The 21,780-nt window shown below is 41.4% G+C and overlaps 1 protein-coding gene across 1 annotated transcript; it reads left to right on the top strand.

The window, feature by feature from the left end:
- Positions 1 to 1,576: 1,576 nt before the first annotated feature.
- elfn1a (extracellular leucine-rich repeat and fibronectin type III domain containing 1a) lies at positions 1,577 to 3,946 on the top strand (the record flags this gene model as incomplete). Its single annotated transcript, XM_080775140.1, has 1 exon — positions 1,577 to 3,946. The coding sequence occupies one exon, from the start codon at positions 1,577 to 1,579 to the stop codon at positions 3,944 to 3,946; it is 2,370 nt and encodes a 789-aa protein (XP_080631266.1).
- Positions 3,947 to 21,780: the final 17,834 nt, after the last annotated feature.

Here is a 21,780-nt window from a genome sequence, read left to right as displayed (position 1 = left end):
GTTCTGAAGCAATCTAGGAACCCATCGCGAAAAAATTGTGCCCTTTTCCTTTGAATCGAGCACAGCTCCGCTAGTTAAAAGATCCACAGCAGCACACACACACACACACACACACACACACACACACACACACACACACACACACACACACACACACACACACACACACACACACACACACACACACACACACACACACACACACACACACACACACACACACACACACACACACACACACACACACACACACACACACACACACACACACACACACACACACACACACACACACCGTGTACAGTTCCACTCCTTTCTATTGCATTGAGAAGGTTATGATGATCTCAGTTATGATAAAATATACATTAATAATTAGAAAAGAGAAAAAAATAAAACATATTCAGTGGGGGCCATTTAATTGATGCAGCTTTGGTTATTTTGTTTGACAGTCTCCTGCAGGTTAATGGTGTGAAACCAGAGACCTTGCATCTCCCAACCTGTCAAGCGGTAATTGGCCAAAGGTTGCCTTTAATAGCCGTGTGCCACTGGGACTGCAAACACCCCTCTTAAACTATGTACAGAAATAATTGGAACAGCGTAAGCAACATGCTGCACTACATGTGTTGTTGTTATCTGTCAGCGAAGACCTGAGGCAACAAATCTACATGTACATTGGTTATGAATAAGACTATGCAAAACATCAACTATGTGTTGTTTTATAGCTTTAACCTCATGAATCCGGCCTAGCATGCCTATTCTGGGCAAGGCATGCCATCATAGGCAAACATTCAGCAAACATGGATGAAAAATAGGGTAAAATAAGCCTCAGCTACAGCCTACAGTAATAGACCTAACTGTACAGTATGTATTTATCAATGTTCTGTAAAATGGACCAAAATAAATAACTAAGTATGAGCATTCAGGGAAGAAAATGATATCAGTGAAAAAAACAAGGTTGAGCTTGTATAGATTGTAGAGCTATTTGACGTACAATTAGTTATATATGGTTTATAAGTGGTTAAAATACACGCAGTGACAAGTTAAATCCTCAGTGTGTGAACAACGCAATAGGAGAGAACACCTCAACGTTAAGCATTTTAACAATGAATGTGTTAGTTTCTGATGGTAACATTCATATATTTCTCTGTCTCCACTGCAGGGTTTCCTCTGGGCACACGAGAGAGGAACAGAAGGGAAGGAGACAGTGGAGAAAACAATAAGATGACACCCATTAACAAATGGTACCCTCTGAGGAAATAAGCACAAGCCGATCCCAGGTGGTGAAATACTTCATCTCACCAAACCATTGCCGAGAGTTTACCGCAGGCTAAACTAATTGAATGGAACGTGGCATACATGCAAAGGCAAATACCCGACGTCTCTCCGCAAGTGGCTGGTATGTAAGGACAACACCAATCGTCGATGAGCAGAAGAGTGTTATATTGACTGATTCTGGAACTGAGGAGGACAGTTCAACGTCCCGCTCAGTGAACAATAACGGCGTCAGTTCAACTGTACTGGTGGTATCGCCCTCTTCCCACTTTTGCCCCTGCATATGACTCTGTGAGAAGCACCGATGGCCTGCAGTCTAGGCATGGTGCTGAGTGCCTTTTACTGGTCGGTGGCCATTGTATATTTGACTCATACAGGAAGAGTCAACGGGGACTGCTGGTTAATCGAGGGCGAAAAGGGCTTTGTGTGGCTAGCAATTTGTAGCCAAAATCAACCACCGTATGAAGCCATCCCTCAGCATATCAACAGCACCATCGTGGACCTTCGTCTGAACGAGAACAAAATCAAAAGCATCCATTATTCTGCCCTGAGCCGCTTTGCCAACTTGACCTACCTGAACCTGACCAAGAATGAGATCTCCTACATTGAGGACGGGGCCTTTTCTGCCCAGTTCAACTTACAAGTCCTCCAGTTGGGCTTCAACAAGTTGCGCAACCTGACAGAGGGAATCCTCAGGGGTCTAGGCAAGCTGCAGTATCTCTACCTCCAGGCCAACCTGATTGAGACTGTGACACCCAATGCCTTTTGGGAATGCCCCAACATCGAGAACATTGACCTCTCCATGAACCGCATTCAGCAGTTAGACGGGTCCACGTTTACCAGCTTGACAAAACTGACCACCTGCGAGCTGTACACAAACCCTTTCAACTGCTCCTGTGAACTGCTCGGTTTCGTCAAATGGCTCTCCGTTTTTCCCAACAGGACCAATGAGCGGATGGCCTGTGACTCGCCGCCCGGCGTCTCGGGCTTCAGCCTGCTGAGCCAGAATCCAACCAACCCAACGATTCGAAACGCCCTTCACATGCTCTCCACCGTGTGCACAGACGACTACGTGGTGACACCACCCTTCATCCCCGTGCCTCCTCCGGATGCCACCACCCTTCCGCCGGAGGGGAGGGAATCGACTCCCTGCGGGCTCGACGACTGTCCCTCGGGAACGGAACCGGACGACGTCACGGCTAACACGATCAGCACGACCAACTACGAGGACGCGGACCCAAACCCCCTCATGAAACTGAAGGGGGTAACAAACACAGGAGCCACGATCACTGTCCAGATCCCTCACCCGTACAAAAAGATGTACATCCTGGTCCTGTACAACAACAGCTTCTTCACAGACATTCAGAACCTCAAAGGCCAGAAGGAGGACATTGAACTGAAGAATTTAAAACCCCACACAGACTACACATACTGCGTCGCCTCCATACGCAATTCTCTCAGATTCAACCACACCTGTCTGACAATCACCACTGGCCCTTGGAGTGGAAAAGACAAAGTGGTAAGCAGCGCCACGGCGACTCACTACATCATGACCATTTTGGGGTGCCTGTTCAGCATGGTCATCGTGCTGGGGGTGGTCTACTATTGCCTGCGCAAGAAACGGCAGCGAGACGACAAGCAGAAGAAATCAGGCAGCCTGCAGAAGAATCTCATGGAACTGAAGTACGGACAGGACCTGGAAGGTGGGACCATGCCCAGGATGTCACAGAAGCAAATGATGGCCGGGGAGAGCATGTCCCGCACGCCATATTTACCACCCGGAGGTGAAATGGAGCAGTACGGCGGCGGCACTCCCAAAATGGCAAAAGGCAACTACATGGATGTGAGAAGCGGGGACCACCACCACCCCCACCACCACGGACGCCGGGAATGTGAGATGTCCATGCCTGGGAATAGCCAAGGTTCAGTGGCAGAGATCTCTACCATCGCGAAGGAGGTGGATAAAGTGAATCAGATCATCAACAACTGCATAGACGCTCTTAAGACGGAATCCACTTCTTTCCAGGATGTCAAATCTGGAGCCGTGTCAAACGCCGAGCCGCAGCTCATGCTCATATCAGAACATCCGCAGGGTAAAGTTGGCCGCCTGTCACCATATAAGGACAGCTACCACCATTCCTTGCAGAGGCATCACAGCTCAGACGTCTCGCCAAAGAGGCCCAGCACTGCCACGGGATCGCGAAGCCCCAGGCCTTATCGCTCAGACTCCAAGTACATGGAGAAGATCTCTCCGACGGGAGAGATTCTCACCGTGACACCCACCGCTGCCATCCTGAGGGCCGAGGCGGAGAAGATGCGCCACTACAGTGACCATCGGCACTCGTACCACGACGCCCAAATAGAGGAGCTCGAAGGGCCCGGCGGCCACAAGTCCTCCATCCTGGAGCCTCTCACGCACTCTCGCTCCAGAGACTTAGCGTACTCTCAGCTGTCGTCGCAGTACCACAATCTGAGCTACTCCTCGAGTCCCGAGTACTACTGCAAACCGTCACACAACATCTGGGAGCGGTTCAAACTCAACCGCAAACAACGCCACAAAGACGAGGAGTACATGGCGGCGGGTCATGCACTGCGTAAGAAAGTCCAGTTTGCAAAGGACGAGGACCTGCATGATATTTTAGACTATTGGAAAGGTGTGTCGTCCCAGAAATAGATCTTAACCACTTGGGGGTGTTTTTAAATGGACCACAAGTTACGGAAAAGAAAAAGAAAAAAAGAAATCATGTGGCAAAGAGTGACGTATGCATACAGTATACCACATTTCGGTCGATACATTTCATTCATAAGTATCTCATAATATTTTAACTGTGATGAAAATGGGTGTTGGGATCATTTGAAATCATAGATGTCATATTATATTATATGTATAACATTCAAGGGGAAGACTTTTATCCATGACAAAGAAAATATATTAAAATAAGAATATATGTATGTTGCAATGGATTAGGTTTTTTTTGGGTATCGCATGGCCAAGTCCTGTGACAGTGGATTTGCTGTTGTGTACTTTGAGAATACTATATGAAGACCCGTCTACTGAAACCTCAACATTTTCCTTGGCGAACTGAACAACAGTCTCCGAAAAACAACCTTTTTCTTCCCTGAATATATTTCACTCAACAAAAACAATGTACAGATATTGATTCTATATTTGCAATGTTTTCTGGTTGTTTACTGGTGAAGTGTCCAGGTTTATCCGACGGAGAGCCAATCCTTTTTGACCGTACGTGCACTCTCGAATGAATGCCACGTCTCAAGTTAAACTCATTATACGTGTTGTCTGACCTTGATCGCTCGGATTTATTTTCCACCTGCAAGCGTACTACACATCAATTACAGGTGGAGGCAACCAACTACACTGCACAATATTAAAGAGGTGGAGCCTGTTACACTTTGTGAAGGCATTCCACTGTTATTGCCTATAGCTGGGAAGTCTTGGTCATCAACATCACAAGCCCTCATTTTCTGTAGTACCAAAGTAGAAAAAGCTGAAATGTTTACAATATTTCTGCATGGTCAAAAAAGTCCTATATGAACATAAGTCGAGTCAGGTCCCATGCCCATTTCATTTGATTCAGTTCAGATCCTGCAAAAGTCTAAATATTTAGAAAAGATCAAATAAATACAGTATAATGTGTGTATAAATGTATTTATTCAACGCTACATTAATTATGATGGTTATTGGCAGCCACTAACATTTTCAGGGAAGGCAACACTACTCTCACCCGTTTTCTTTTTTGCCACAGAGAGCTGCTCTTCTCTACCGGATAATTTATCCTATCCCGATGGGTGAATGTAACACATACAGTACATACATGTTAAACCTGTATATGGCAGCTTTTCTGTACTCTTTCAAGGAAAGGTTTATTTAATGCTATTAACAAACAACGTTTCTTTATTGTTCGTTTCAAAATTTCTTCCAGTGTAATATATTGCATACTGTCTGATCCAGTTATGACAGGAGACAAGTTGATTTTACAGATGGGCCTTGTTGCTTGAAAAACCTTTGTTTTTTTCTTTACTGCTAGGCTGTTCTAACGTTTTGTATATTATCAAGACACCAGACAACATATGAACATGCTAAGAGTCAAACTTGAGAATGTGAAATTGAATACTCTGACTTACTGGCTGTGAATTTATATATCATTCAATATTTGAGTATACATGATACAGTACTTAACACTTTCCTTGTTCAAAAAAGAAAAGAAAAAAAAAACAAGTTTATATAGCACATTCATAACAGGCCATGAGGTGTTTCATAACAGATTGTGAAAAAGCAATCATGGATTTTTATAAAACCTTCATTGCTCCTTTTTGCTCAATGCCGCTTCAAAGTGACTTTGCATGCAGAATATAGACTGACATATTTGAAAGATTTACCCTTGCTTGTGTCATTTAATGGATTACAATGTTCAATTAAAAAGAAACCTCAACGTTTAAGGCCCCGTCAACACTATCCTAATTGGCAATATTCCCTTTCAATTACATCCAAATCAGACCAGAGTGAAATCTGATAGGAGCAATTATATACGTTTGACGATATATCATAATGTGAACTGAAACAACTTAGCAACCTATTTTTCTACCAAACAATATGGAGCCACTTCTATCTTTGAAGTTATTGTGGTATATATTTAGATGTGGAGTGGTTTTTATAGATGATTTTATTGATTATTTTGTAATAATGTTTGAAACATTTCACATACAGTAGATGTACAGTGAGTCCGTTATTGTGCTATGAATGCGCTTGTGAATAATGCCATAATTATGGTTGAAATGAATGTGCTATGTAAATATCTCTTCACGTGTTATTGACTTGGTTGTCGGACTTAATATTTCAACCGCCTTAAAATGTTGGGATGTGTGTACAAGTGTTTGTTTTGTTTTCATCTCAGTGTTGATACTGTTGACAAGTCTTCATTTGATATCATTTTTATAAATGCATTTCCATCAATTCTGAGAGCTGTCAGATTTCTAGTTAATTTTAGCGAGTTATACCGACATGTTTTTTTATACCATTATATTGTAGCATTTCTGTGTCTAATAAGAGTTTAAAAGTTTCTTGGGAGAACCTTAATTGGGGAGCCAAACAGCTGTTGTTCAAGTGCATCAAAAACAAACAAGAGCACAATAATGTGTTGTTTTTTTTTATCTTTCATTTCTTAATACTATGTTACCTGCTTTCAGACAAAGTACTGTGAAATAAAGGTAAGGGTGCACCCAAACCACCAGCATCATCATCATTATAGCTCTTACATGAGTCTGACACACACACACACACACACACACATACACACACACACACACACACACCTCCTTTGATGTTCCATTTGCCAGAGAGAACAGCCAGAATCCATATAGCATTAGGTCTACTCTACTGTAAATACCCAAACAGTGGGTCGCGAGTGGGATTATTCTTTAAAAATAATTAAATAAAGAATAATCAAATAATTTCCCTAAATTTTGAAAAGTAGTTTAAGAAGTAGTGAAAATAGTGGATCTGCAAGCTCGATACTTTGGGAACCACAAACAATTATTTATTATATTAAAGAAAACACTATATTTCTGCATTTGTTATATTTTTACCATTTTTATATTCAGTAGGCAGTTTCAGTATATTACCGCATTTCCTTTTCTATTCTGTAGTATTCCTAGTTGTCTCCACCAGGCCGAAGGCATGGGAAGAAAGTATGTTTTGCAGTCCGTCCATCCGTCCATCCGTAAACAGCTAATGTTTGCAAGATTGGCCCTTTTGAAACAAAAAGCCTCAAATCATGAACGCAGCGTGCAATTTACGTGAAATCTTTCACAGACTTTCCTATACTAGGCTGAGGAATATATCCCACCATTTTCACATTGACCTGTTATAGCGCCACCAACAGGTGGATTTTTGCAAAACACATTTTTTGAACAAAATGCCTCAAATCATCCAATTGCCTTTTCACATTGGCCTATTATAGCGCCACCAGGAGGCCACTACCTGACCTGGCCTGGTGGAGACATGTGTTTTTCTAGTTTTTTGTTTTTCACATGCTGGTCCTTGGTGGCCACTTAAACCAGTGGTTCCCAAAGTGGGATTCCATTTGTACACTCCAAGAGTTAAATTAACATTGATTTTACAATATAAATCGGGGTTCTGGAGTTATAGTGGGGGTTCGTAGCCTAATTCATGTCAAACTGGGAGAATCACTGCTAGAGCGGTAAAAAAACTGTGATGATGGAGAGGGCCACTATATTTCCACACTAACTCCAGAGGACCACATTGCATACTTTTAGGCAGAAACCTCGTCTCTGTATTTTAACTCTTTGTAGTAAATTAATGCCCTACTTCGTCATTCATGTCACCCAAAAGTGGCGAAAATAGCCGATCTACAAGCTAAAAACTGCAACACGTTTTGAGCTTGTAGATCTTCTATTTTGAATTGGAACCCCCAAAAGTAACATTCTAATTTAATTTCAAATGCATTTAGTTATACTTATGTTAACTTTATGAACTTGAATACAAATACTTTGGACATAAAATAGACAATACAATTATACTAGTCATTAAGCTACAACTATAGACTGACTAAATAAAAGCTGGTCCTGTTTGCATGTTTGGAATAAGTATTCACCAAGTATTATGAACCTGTCTGTGGGCCACATTAAATGAAGGTGGGGGGCCGCATGTGGCCCCCGTGCATGATACAGTTACGTTATTAAGGCACTGCTGAGACAAAATACTAGCCAAGGTTTATGTACTTTGAGTGCACTAAAGCTTAGTTCAGCTTCGGCGGAGCTGCGGAGGCCACAGAGACACAAACAACACCATCTTCTCAACCTCATCGAATAAGCCTCTTACTGCACCTCATTTGGCATTCCTCCTAGGATCTGCAGCTTCCATACTCGACGTGAAGTTATTCTTTGAGAGCAAACTTGGCATCTAAACCCTCAAAACTATATCTCTGTTTATCTCTGGATACTGTCCAAGTAATGACTTCATCCCTTGCTCCAGTAAGGAGAACACCACCAGGGCCACAATGTTAATCTTGTTTTGGGCCCCTTTATAAGCAGCGTTATTAAGCTAAGAAACATGCATTCTTTATGAATGAAGTGTCATTTTCATAGAGTACATCGACCATCAAACGTTCAGTACGTCATTGTGTGTCCAATGGAAATCGCTACAATGTCACCAACATTGTATTCCGATCACACATTCATTGATGCTGGTGTTCAGAAAGTCAGGTCAAGTCAAGTCAAGTCTTTTTTGAAAAGCACGTCATGCCAAGTGCAAACTCATGGTGCTTCACATTAAAATAGAACAATAGTAGTTTAAATATACAGTGACCCATGCACCCTAACCACACACACACACACACACACACACACACACACACACACACACACACACACACACACACACACACACACACACACACACACACACACACACACACACACACACACACACACACACACACACACACACACACACACACACACACACACACACACACACACACACACACACACACACACACACACACACACACACACACACACACACACACGAGAATAGAAAGGTATTAAGTCTGATATTCAAAGAGGACACGGTTTCCACAGATCATTCTGGCTGGCTAGGGGGATGTCTGTCTACGATATGATCTGAGAAGTAGACTCACTTTTTAGCTTGCGTCAGCGAGGAGGAACGAAGGGGAGGGTCAGGGTGTGCTATTTTTGTACATTATTGGACTTTGGGTAGCTCTTCTGCCACGGAGGAACGCACACAAACACTGTACATGAGATATTGACAGTAGACCTGCTGAGCTGGCTGAATATTACACTGGCTGTACGGGCTTATGTTGAGTTAACAAATATAAGCTCCCAGCGATGTCTCAAAATTAATTTATAATTGTAATTAGATAAGTTATCAGTCATGTAGAAAATCTGCTCTTGCTGTACAACCACATAGTCTGTATAGAGCAAGAAACCGCCCTAGTTGGCTGGACAAGAACTAGGGACTGGGTTGCAATTCTTGGCTGCTAATTTAAAGATGTTTATGATGTTTATGTACTGTAGAATGATTACTGACCATTGACATGACACCGGCATGATTCTTACCATGACACTTTACTGACCATGATACTAACGATACTGATCATAATACCGACGATGATTCTAACGATATTGACCATGATTACTGACCATGACACTAGCATGATACGGACATGATACTGACCCCGATTCTAACAATATTGACCATGATTACTGACCATGACACTAGCATGATACGGACATGATACTGACCCTGATTCTAACAATATTGACCATGATTCCTGACCATGACACTAGCATGATACGGACATGATACTGACCCTGATTCTAACAATATTGACCATGATTACTGACCATGCCACTAGCATGATACGGACATGATACTGACCCTGATTCTAACAATATTGACCATGATTACTGACCATGACCCTAGCATGATACGGACATGATACTGACCCTGATTCTAACAATATTGACCATGATTACTGACCATGACACTAGCCTGATACGGACATGATACTGACCCTGATTCTAACAATATTGACCATGATTAATGACACAATACTGTCCATGATTCTAACCATGATTCTGACCATGACACCAACGATACTGACCCTAACACTGACCATGATTCTGACCATGATACGGACATACTGACCATGGTTCTGACCATGATACTGTCATGATTCTAACCATGATTCTGACCATCATACTGAGTTGACATGATTCTAACCATGATTCTGACCATCATACTGACAGTTGGTGATCTTGCCTAGGGTGCCAGGATGACCATTTCTTTGGTGTAGGATTTCATTTGAATTTGCTCAATAACACCAGGAGTCTAGCATTGCCACTGCATTCACTTCTTTAAACGTTTCCTTATTCATTTATTTTTTGTTTGTTTGTTTTCTTTGTGAACTGAGCTAACACACTCGAGAGCGGCCTGCAGGGCATGCTATCAATCAAGCAATTGTTTCGGACAGCTTTTGCAATAAAGTGCTTCGGCATTCAATCCCTACCAACACCTCTGATGCTACCAGACTAACAGACTTGCCTTCCTGGAAGCAATGTCGGGATCATTTGCCATTGTGTCAGAGTTGGAACCAAGTGAGGTCATTTCCTTTTAAGGGCACGGTCACACCGACATTTATTTTACCCATGAGGGAGAATTCTGACAATGCATTTTAATGGGAATGGCAGAATCTGACCTCATACATGTAGAATAAAAGTATGGTGTGACCATGCCCTAACTGAATAATTAAGAGCCTCATACTGACTAAGAATTTTACCATTTTACTGTCTGCCCACAATAGCATCTTGAATTTCCCTGTTAGGTTGCTAAGAGTTCCATATTCATGGAGCCACAGCTGCCTGACTGTCTGTCAGATACTAGGGGAGACCCAGGAGAGGCACTGCAAGCACATTGTTAGAAGATTTACATGTGCAACACAATTCATTTGTCAGCCTTCTGGGAAAAAACTAAAAACAAACATCACATGCACAGTCACCTATGATGTTCCTTTTTACTGACACCAAGTTTAAAATAAGAATTAAATGCACAGAATATCAATAAGAAGCAACTGAAAAACACCTTATTTCAATGGTAGTGGATGGAGAGAAAGGATTTTTGTCCAACCACGAAATGGCAACCAATGTGAAGAGAGGCACAACCACGGGCGGGACTTGACAAAGACCGAATTAATGCACACACAGAGCCAATGGCTGTTCTCTCTTCAACACTGCCTGTGCCCCATGCCCTGAGCACCTCCCTACCATAGTAATGCCATCATACAGTCATGTACGTCGGAGACCGAAATTGGAATATTCAACCTCTAGTTTGGCTATGCTCTCATGCACCCATTGTCTCTGGCACGTCATACAATTTCACAAGAGACTTCAGCTGTGACACCTTCCGTCCATATTTCTAAATCCTAATGGTAATTTGCCATTTCACTACTAGTATATCCTGAGTGCTACCTATTCTAACAGAAAACTTAACCACTGGTAAGGACCTGATTGTTGCTGCAATATGCCTCTGATGACTGTGTTGCCAAGCAAGGCTTAGTCTTCATTTTGGCACTGTGGACAACGGCTGCAATGGCATTATGCTAAAAATCATAATCCCAGTTATTTTTGCTTAATGTACTTACTGTAGTAGGATTACGAATCACAATTAATGGTAATATATGCATTTATCATTTGCTTAAAGGGATAGTTCCGAATTTTAAAACTTAAGCTGTATGAAATACGTGCCATTCATATAGTGTTTGCAACTGTATTAATTGATTGCCCGAGTCTCGTGGTGGGAGTTCTGCTCTGATTTTGTGCACCTGCAGTTTTGGCAACTCGAAAGCAAACTCCACATGCCCCAACATTTTATTTACCTGCCATAGTGTCAACCCCTTAACCCTGTATCGGATCGGTGGCTAGACTGGCATATTCGCCGATACCGATATGACCCAATGACTTTTCCAATACCGATACTTACAACACATAATAAAACTACAGAATAAATCTGCATGCAAGGTGCTTCTCACTCTGCCACGCCCCCTAGCATGCACCTTTCCATTGAAAGGTGCAGGTCATCTTCTGATTTAACTCAGAGAAAATATCAATCTTTTGCAGTGCTCATTTTTGTACTGTAGTTTCGTTAGATAATGACTGACTGTCGTGATTAACGTTTATCAGAATACCTGGAGCAGAGTGATACATTTAAAAATCCCAGTGCTGTTATATTCTATATGTCAGCACTCCAATCAAATGACCCATTCAGGACTGACCGTTATCTAATATTATCTAATAGGATTCATCCTCCGCTTCAGACTAAGACAACTTTATTGATCCCAAAAAGGGCAATTAAGTAGCAGCTTACCCAGTCCATACACATGACACAAGTCAGAGGAAACAGATCAATACGTGCAAATGCATGGGTCAATACAAGGAATGAGGCAAAGGGCGGCAGAAAATAAGTCAAGTGAAATATAATAATGAAAAACCATTTTGTTTTAATTTGTTTTATGTGACATTAAAAAATGACTAATTTTGATACGGGAGGCATTGACGGACTTACGGTTTGTTCTCCTAAGGGACAAATTATAATGCCGACCTGAAGTCATTACAGTGAATTCACTGGACAGAACATATGGTCTGGTTGGCTGATATTTCCTTTTTTACCGAGTTCTGACCAACATGTTTCTCCCAAAGGGAGCACAAGTCTCTTTCCTGCTGGGGTCCGATTATCTCAGAGCAGACTTTCACAATACCATTTATCACCTATTAGATGCCTGGTAGTTTGTTTTGGCTATTCTTATAATACACAGCAGACGACTCATTAAGCAAGCAACGAACAAATTAGAATGTTTGACAGCTTTAAATGAATGTTTGCTTTCATTACACGAAAAAGTACAAAGTAGACGTGCACATCCACAAACCAATTAAATTAGGTACTGAGCCAAAAGAAGACAGTAAAAGAATATACAAAGAAGATCTGCACACTGTGACCCCCTTTCCACCGGTTGGTTCCCAATGGGAACCGGTTCAGTTCTTTTTGGTTCTTAGTCCATGAGCCAAAGCTCCAAAATTGACCTATATTAAATTGTTTATAGGATAAATACAAGTATTTGAATACATGACAGTAGTAGCTTTTTCATATTTTCGATTATTTTCCTACATAGTGCTAGTGCCTAATTTGCATACCGGTATTTAAAAATGTAAAATTTGTAATACAATAAATCATTGTCTTCGTGTAAGTACTCAATTGGGGAATGAAGTTTCATGGTGATAACAATCTAATATAGGTATGTTTTTAATGGTTTTATACGTTCCAATTTTGGAGCTCTGGGTCATGGACTAAGAACCAAAAAGAACTGAACCGGTTCCCATTGGGAACCAACCGGTGGAAAAGGGGCCAGTGTGAATTTGAGTTGAGTTGAGAATATGATACAAATACGTATGTGTTGACGAATGTTACCATCACACCATTTGATGTAGGCGGTAGAAGGGCATCAGCTTAGCTATGACATAACCCTGAGGTGAGCTCGTTTTTGAGAAGTCCTTCAGCAATGACACGACATGACCCTGAGGTGAGCTTGTTTTTGAGGCCTTGGTGCTATAGACATATATAAATTCTGCTGCTGAATTCTTTCCGTTAAAGTCTAGAAAGTCTCAGAAATAAATAATGCAAACGAATTAACTCAAACTCAAACCCTAACGTTAATGCAAACCTATTTTAATCTATTGCTTTCATTATCACCACTAACTGACTGAACAAACCTCATTTCTATGGACTGAAATCATGAATATGAGGAATAGGTCATGTTGTTTTGTAGAGCTAGAGGTAGGTTATATTTCACTTCTTGCGGTTACAAAATGGAATGAACTCTTGGTTCGGTCGCCAGGAATTTGAATGAGGCATCGGAAGCTGGACATTTTGATGAGGCTGCTGTTGAATGTGCAATTGTGTGCCCACAGTATAATCCAAATAACTCAAGGGAGCATGACTAAGTGGCTGTGTCCAATGCTAAAAAAAACTAAGGGCCAAAATCTTTACACCTGGTTTATTCTCGGTTGTGTGCTGGTTTCTCGCATGAAAAGTAGCTAGTCTACAAACTCCCAAGGCGTTGTGAACTTTTTGCTATTTTTCCATTTTTAAATGTTTTAGAAAACTATAGTTATCACTAGTTTTTTAGGTTTTATAAATAAGGTATGACCTTCATGTCAGTGAATTTGAAACTACATTTTAAGTACACATTGTATATTGTGTTCTGGTCTTTCAGTGCTGCAGAGAGACTTCTATCCTCAACTCGAACCATAGTCCACTTTATACACAACTATTGTATTGCATCATCTTAAAGTTCTCCCACCCAACCTTTGAGAGTGCTTTGTTTTCATGATGTGATAGGATATTAACCTTTTCTAAAAATGCAATTATTAGTTTTATAGATTTTTCTTGGATATAAAGAAATACTGCAGCATGTAGTTATGCTCCACTTAATAATATTTGTATAGTGCACTGTGGTGATTTTTGAGGGGCCCTCGTATGTCCCGCTTTTGGTATATGTGCACAAACTTTGTCCTATATATACACACAATTAAACCTTAAATCCCATTGACAATGAATGGACATTTGAGTGTTCGTGTAAACATGTAAAGATGATGTATGATGATGTATGAAGATAATATCGCCCCTCACTTCACACGGGTGGGATTTTTATTTATTTAGAATTAGCGTATTTGCACGTTTGTGAGGTGTACTCAAATGTCTGAGTAGAATGACTCAAATAAGATTAATTGCCACATGGATACATACATTAAATGAGGAAATGATGAAATAGGTGCGCAACAGCCAACTCGTGGAACGATGCCACTTGGAAATGCATGCCCCGCCCAGTTATGCAACACCCATTGTATACCCGTTTGTCTGTGTCCCTTTTAATGCGTGCCCATGTATGGAGTTCCGTGTCAGGCATGAAGACTTGAAGTCAGCCATACAGTACAATATACGTATGGGCATAGTGCATCTGGACAACCATAATGTTATTGGCATATCAGCGGGGCTGGACAACCGGATCTTCATAATGCTGATATGGGCATATCAGTCGGTTCAGCGGTTCCGGACAAGTTTACAACCAACACAAAACTGGGCACGACACTCCCTCGGGTCTCATCAGTGAAACGGACGGGGAGTTTGACGTCTGACACAGACGCATTTATAGTAGGATGGGTATGATTTCATTGTAGCTACAGTACCAGCATGCACTCAAAGTGTACCCCCACATCACTTAATATCAAAAGCATTGTCATTTTTACTGTCTTGAACAAGGCAGGCTGCATACGTGTCCTGTTTTCTCTACCAGGCATCGGTTGATCATGCCTTGATCTACACTTCACATGCAGGAGGGCCTTTCATACAGTAGGACGAGTGCTCTGCAGTTCGGCAGATATCGTCAGCAACAGCCTCACTTCAACATTTTCAGGACAGACATTTCAACATCAGAGCCAAGCTCTTACACCTGATAGTGGCTGACATTCGCACGCCCACCCTACACTGCAGTATAGGACCCCCCTGGCCTGTGCACATGTAGATGTCTGGCAAAAGGCCAAGTGGTTTTGGACAACGTCCAATAAGCGTTTAATGGAATGCATAAATTATACCCTGCTGTACGTACAGTATACGCCAGACTCATGTGCCGGAAATAGCATCTATATAATTTGCACTGAGAGACTTCTTTCCGTAGCAAATCTCTTTGCCATAGCTGATCTACAAGCGAGCTTGGCTAATGTTTCCCCCTGAATGAGGATGCTGGGGGTGCAAGTGGTGATAGTGGCAGCAGTGGCCAAAACTTTATATAGGCCACTTTAGGACTAACCCTGACCCACCCTAAAGGGTAGAGGAGCGAGATTCCAACTGGAAGGTTACGAGTGGAGAAGTGAATGGCCACCACCTAGTACCCATAGGGGTGGGCAACTTTGACGATTGAGAGGGCCACTATATTTCCACACTCACTCCAGAGGGCCACAGTGTATATTACTGTCGTAGCAAAAATAGCCGATCTACAAGCTCAAAACGCGTTGCACTGCGACACGTTTTGATCTTGCAGATCAGCTATTTTTGCTATATTTGAATTGAAATCCTGAATACCGGTATATATTTTTTCAATGCATTTAGTTCTACACAATAACATTGTAATACTAGTCATTAAGCTACGAATATAGTAAAAAAGAGGGTCATGTTTGCATGTTTGGAATTGTAATAGCAGAAATCAATAATATATCAATGTGGCCCCCATTTGCCCATGTATGACCTACCCATCCCAATCATGACAAGTTGTTGAAAATGGAAACTTTTTTTCCCTCCCACTCTACACCAAATATGTCATCGCCGAAAATAGCTGATCTGCTGCACAGTTTTCAGTTTTGTACAGAAAATCGTTTGACAATGTATAAGCCTTATCTCAACTTCACATTCACACCTTCACGATCCCATGAATTATCCACGGTCTCTCCCTCTTCCTCTCCATTATGAGTTGAAATGAACTTGCTGGCGGGTGAATGCTTTCAACTTTTGGAAGAATGATCGTCAGTGACTGTAAAATGTCCTTGTATAACCCCCGCATATACTGTATTTAACCACTTAAACCCCATACACTTTGTCGACCGAAGTCCCCCAGGCGTCTGTACTTTGTCCCCTCCTTTTCCCCCTATACACCATCTCTTCGAAAATAGCTGATCTTCAAGCTCAACAATTTGCGACACGTTCTGAGCTTTATTAGATTGGCGCCTCGGCTGCCTCCCCCTGGCCAGCCGGGGTGCCTGATGGAAGGGAAAGGAACTGGTTGGATTGGAATAATGTGTTCCTTCCACGAGTTACATCCAACCGGGGAAACGCCCCCCTGTCGGGTGAAAAGAAGCAGCTTGAAGGAAGCATGAGGTCAGTCAGTTGCTCTCCCCAGGGATTGTAGAGCCCAGGATTACATTTGATAATTGACACTGGGAAAAAATGGCTTACAAAATCGTGGGATAAAAAAAAGAATAGTAAAAGAAAAGATTAGATTGGTTCTTTTTGCCGAATCTTCGCCTACCATGACATGACCAGAAAAGGGAAGCTAGTGTTCACGTGGTAAAGCTGTGTACCGAACATACTATGCCGGTTCAAATCTGTAAAGAAATGACTTGCGATAACGTCATTACATTTTCCTGGCTGTTGAGCTATTAAGACAGGTGTATTGAGTTTTGGGTTCTGGGTGTTGTGGGAAAGAACGCAAACCACAAGATATTGATGAACTGCTTGTGTTTTGTATGGCAGTGAGGAAGTGCAGACAGGTTGCATAGACTTATGTAGTTCCAATGTCCCAAACACAAACCGGTGTCGCTCTTTACAGGAAAATGTGTTACACTAGGGTGTTCTGTTGACAGTCCGGCTGTGGCAGGACTAGAGTCTCAGATCCCAACATCAGAACTGACTGACATAAAAAACAAACATTGTTTCTGAATGAAAATAGCTGCCCTATAAGCTCGCAGTTTGATGCGTTGATACATTATGCACTATGGGGTCGGCAACCTTTTTGACATGAGGTGCCATGTTTTTATTTTCTTGATGGTCAGTGTGCCATAATATGAAGTTTAATTATAAACCACATGAAAACTGATTTTGACTGTTTTCTCCTTCTAAAATATATATTTTTTGTGATGTAATGATCATTAGACCCATGAGCAATAACTTCACCTACTGTATCTCCCAGACTCCCTCTCCAGTCAGAGTTTGAGTGAATGTAGAATTGAGCAGGATGACATTTGCATACATATTTGAGGAAAACGTAATGTAGTTGATTTGTATTTTAAACCAAAAATCATCTCTCTCACATTCATGCATGCAAGTGTGCCAGACAGTGATCAAACTCCCTCTATACTGCACACTCTTGTACTCAGTCTCATATTATATATCCTGGTTGAATGGGTTCCACTTAAAAATTCCAAACGAATACAATTTGCTGTATTGGAATAGTCATATTTATCCCAACAGTATCATATCATTTCTGAATACATGAACAAAATCTAAATTCTGTTTTTAATTTACATTGTTCTATAGCAAATATAACCAATACAACCAAAAATATATCTGAATGTATAAGAGAAAACTGTATTCCCTACGGTACATTTAACAGTGCATTTAACCCATTCTGAACGGGAACCCATTTTGGTGATAGCATCATGTTATGCTTTAGCTATTGAAAAATAGCAGATCTACAAGCTCGTAGCGTGCCACTCGGTGGCGCGCTACGAGCTTGTAGGTCTGCTGTTTTTCGAAAAATCGAAGAACGACTGACATTTTTATAGAATCTGATCTCAGGTCAGAATGGGGTTAATCAGACCAGTGTGTGTCCAGTGGAAACCTCGTATGAATCTGATCTCAGGTCAGAATGGGTTAAAGAAGCAGTGTAGTTTTGACAAATGCCTTTTACACTTCACAAAATATTGACCCGTACGACGTGCATACAGTATATCCATTTCCCCTGTCAGTCTCCAAGCTCTGTGATGGAAACCTTTACTCTGGACATGGTGGAGAGTCCATTAACCCATTCTGACCTGAGATCAGATTCATACGAGGTTTCCACTGGACACACACTGGTCTGATTAACCCCATTCTGACCTGAGATCAGATTCTAAAAATGTCAGTCGTTCTTCGATTTTTCAAAAATAGCAGACCTACAAGCTCGTAGCGCGCCACTCGGTGGCGCGCTATGAGCTTGTAGATCTGCTATTTTCCAATAGCTAAAGCATAACATGATGCTAACACCAAAATGGGTGCCCGGTCAGAATGGGTTAATCAGCTGCTGGTGAAGCATGACAAAAGGCTCAGAGCTAAAGTTGGAGGAGCTGCTGGAGGAGAGGAGGACGGCAGAAGTTCCTCTCAACTCTTGTCTAATTTGATACGGGTGATCAACTACAGTGGACAGCAGACAGAGAGACGCCACGGTGGGATTGAAAATGAAATCTGTAGTACAGACACAATGATAACATCTTAAATAATTACTAGTTCTGAGCCTTCTCTGGGAGAGTGATGAAAAGAACTCGCGGTAGCGGATGAAGTGGACGGATGAAGCGTGGATGATGTGAAACTGGATTTTATGTGACTATGACAATTCTGGGGTTTAAGTGCATTATTAAATCTGGCTGTCCAATTTATATGCATGACATTTTAGGCGGGGGAAATGAACAGTGAATCACCGTACATATTAAAAATATATATCTTATTTGAAAATTGCAGATCTAAAAGCTCACACGAGAAGTCGAGAACAAAGATACTTTAGCAGGAGTTCTTAAGATAAATGCATTTACTCTATAGCTTCCCTCAAGACAGACATCTGAACAAGTTTGTTACGTTTCGATCGATTTCCTCTTCTCTCCCTTTCTTATCTGCAGCGGTGTATACTGTACTATAGGCCTGTGATGTATGATGAGCGATGGTCTGATGCATTCCACTCCAGTTAAAGGGGATTTATGCTGATGGATGGATTTGAAGAGCCTGCACGCAGTCAACATGGCGGGAAGAGGAATTGCTGAGCACACCGCATGTTGGAGCAGGCCTAAATCATATTGCTCATTATGATATGAAAGCGCGCACACACACACACACACACACACACACACACACACACACACACACACACACACGACTTCGAGGAACTTTTGTGTCTGGCAATAATGAGCCCGTCTGCTCTCCACTTCTTTTTTGGAACAAAAGACTCTTCTGATCATAGCGGAGTACAAACGAGAGGAATCTGGGCCAAGAAAAAATAAATCAATGGCTTCATTCTTGTAGAAGATAAAAGCTTTTTAAGGCTTATAATTATTCCCTCATTGTAGCGTTATGAATTCGCTTACCACTCAATTCAGAGATGAAGGGCACTCACGTAAACACTTACAAGGGTGATCAGCACATTAAATTATCATTTAAACTAAGGTGTTCATTATTTGCTTGCGTATATGAAGCACTGGTTGAAAATATAAATAATTTGACCATGCAGAATAGATTAGAATACTGCACAGATTAATTTGACCTGCATGTAGGCTACCTGATTGAGCATTGTTGTGTTTACAGTACAAACATACTGTACAGTAGTGATCAAACGACTACTTATATAAGTAGTTTGTCAGAAATTGCCACTGCCATATTTTGCCAGCCCTCATTATCAATATCTCAATACATTATTTTTTTTAACAGATGACAAAAAGCCCAAGTATAATAGAACAAATCAAGTAATGGAACAACATTTCAATAATGTGACATTTATCCCTCAACAGTCCAGATTGCCATTGATCAGATGTCATAATATACAAGATTTCGGTGTCTTTCCATTGGATTCCAAATATTGGCACACTGAATAATACCTGGTTTTGGCAGCTGAATCCCCCACGGGATCAATTGCTAAAAGGTCTATTTATTTTTCACAGACATAACCATAAACAAACCCCACACGGCATGTCACTATGACTCAGACTTAATAAATAAACCCATACAGTATAGTCATATATGGAGATACGGTTGTCCAGAGCCACAGACCCGACCACTATGCCCAGGCGACGGTCATGTCACGTCAGGTCATTCACTGGCTCCCTGGCTGTGAGCTACAGAATTGATTTTAAGATGTTATTGATTACTTTTAAAGCTCTACAACATGGTCTAGCTTCCATTTTTATAACAGATTTGCTGCAACCCCATAACCCTGTGCGCTGCCTTAGATCATCTGATAGGGCCCTCCTAGTTCCTCCTGCAATGCGTCTGGTGGTCACTCGGGGTGACCGGGCCTTTGCGGCTCGGGCACTCCCTGCCCTTGGCTCTTGGATTAGCAGAATCAGTGCCTTCTTTTAAAACGCTTTAAAAAAACACTTGGCATCTGTATGCCAAGTGTTTTTCCTAATATTGTTCTTAATTGTTTTATTGACCCGTTATTTTCTTCATGTTTTATTGTCTCTGATGTTTTGATGCTTTGTTGTTTTTATGATTACCGTTTTATAACCTGTCTGTAAAGCACTTTGTAACTATATGTTTGGAAAGGTGCTATACAAATAAAATGTATTAATTCATTAATTCATGTGCATATACATATGGGACTGACCCACTTCATACTCTGCACGTGCATCGGGATTCGGGTGTACTCGACAGATACTGTACAGAGACTGTACAGAGATCTCTATATGGGCATAAAAGGGACACAGATAAAGACAGATAGAGCTCCCTATATGGGCATAAAAGGGAGTCAAGGGACACAGACAGACAGGTGGTACAACGGGTATACTCTGACGAAAGCCACTAGGACTCCGACATCTTGGTCGGATCGGTGATGCGATGTAGGTGTGAGGAGGATTTTACAAGCTCCAACACTAGCGGTTCGCTAGTGTTGGAACTTGTAAAATCCTCCCATAAAAGAAAGAAGAAATTGAAATGTGTTAGCGTTGCAAAGTCATTCAAAAGATGAGTTGGATTGGGGAAAAAATACAGCACCCATGAGTCTCTTTGCCATCTTCGTAATTATAGCACCAACAACAATATGCCAGTAATAATAATAAGAAATCCTGTATAATATACAGGATTTCTTATTATTCGCCATTATGCATATATTATATGCATAATGGAGGTTGAAAAAAGTTCCATAATTATGGCTTAGAGGCTCACACATGCAGTATCAAGGCTCATAATAACTGGCGAGGAAGGATTGTGGAGGCTGTACCTGTTCCATTTGGATGGGTCTTACTGTACTATACATGTGCATAATTCCTTTAATATATCACGTTAATTTTTCTCCTTTAAAAAGAAAAATGTCTGTAGGCCTAATTCTGTTGATTTACAACAACGTGTTGGGAAAGTTTGAGAGCAAGAGTGTCCTGTTGTCTTTGTTTTGTTTGTCTGTTCACATTTGTCACCGTTTAAATGTTTTGTTTTTTCATGTATTGTAT

Source organism: Protomyctophum bolini (genome assembly GCF_963924005.1).
Source record: "Protomyctophum bolini genome assembly, chromosome: 11".
Classification (NCBI taxonomy): Eukaryota; Metazoa; Chordata; class Actinopteri; order Myctophiformes; family Myctophidae; genus Protomyctophum; species Protomyctophum bolini.
Note: the sequence above shows the minus strand (reverse complement) of the source record. Positions and strands in the feature narration are given on the sequence as shown.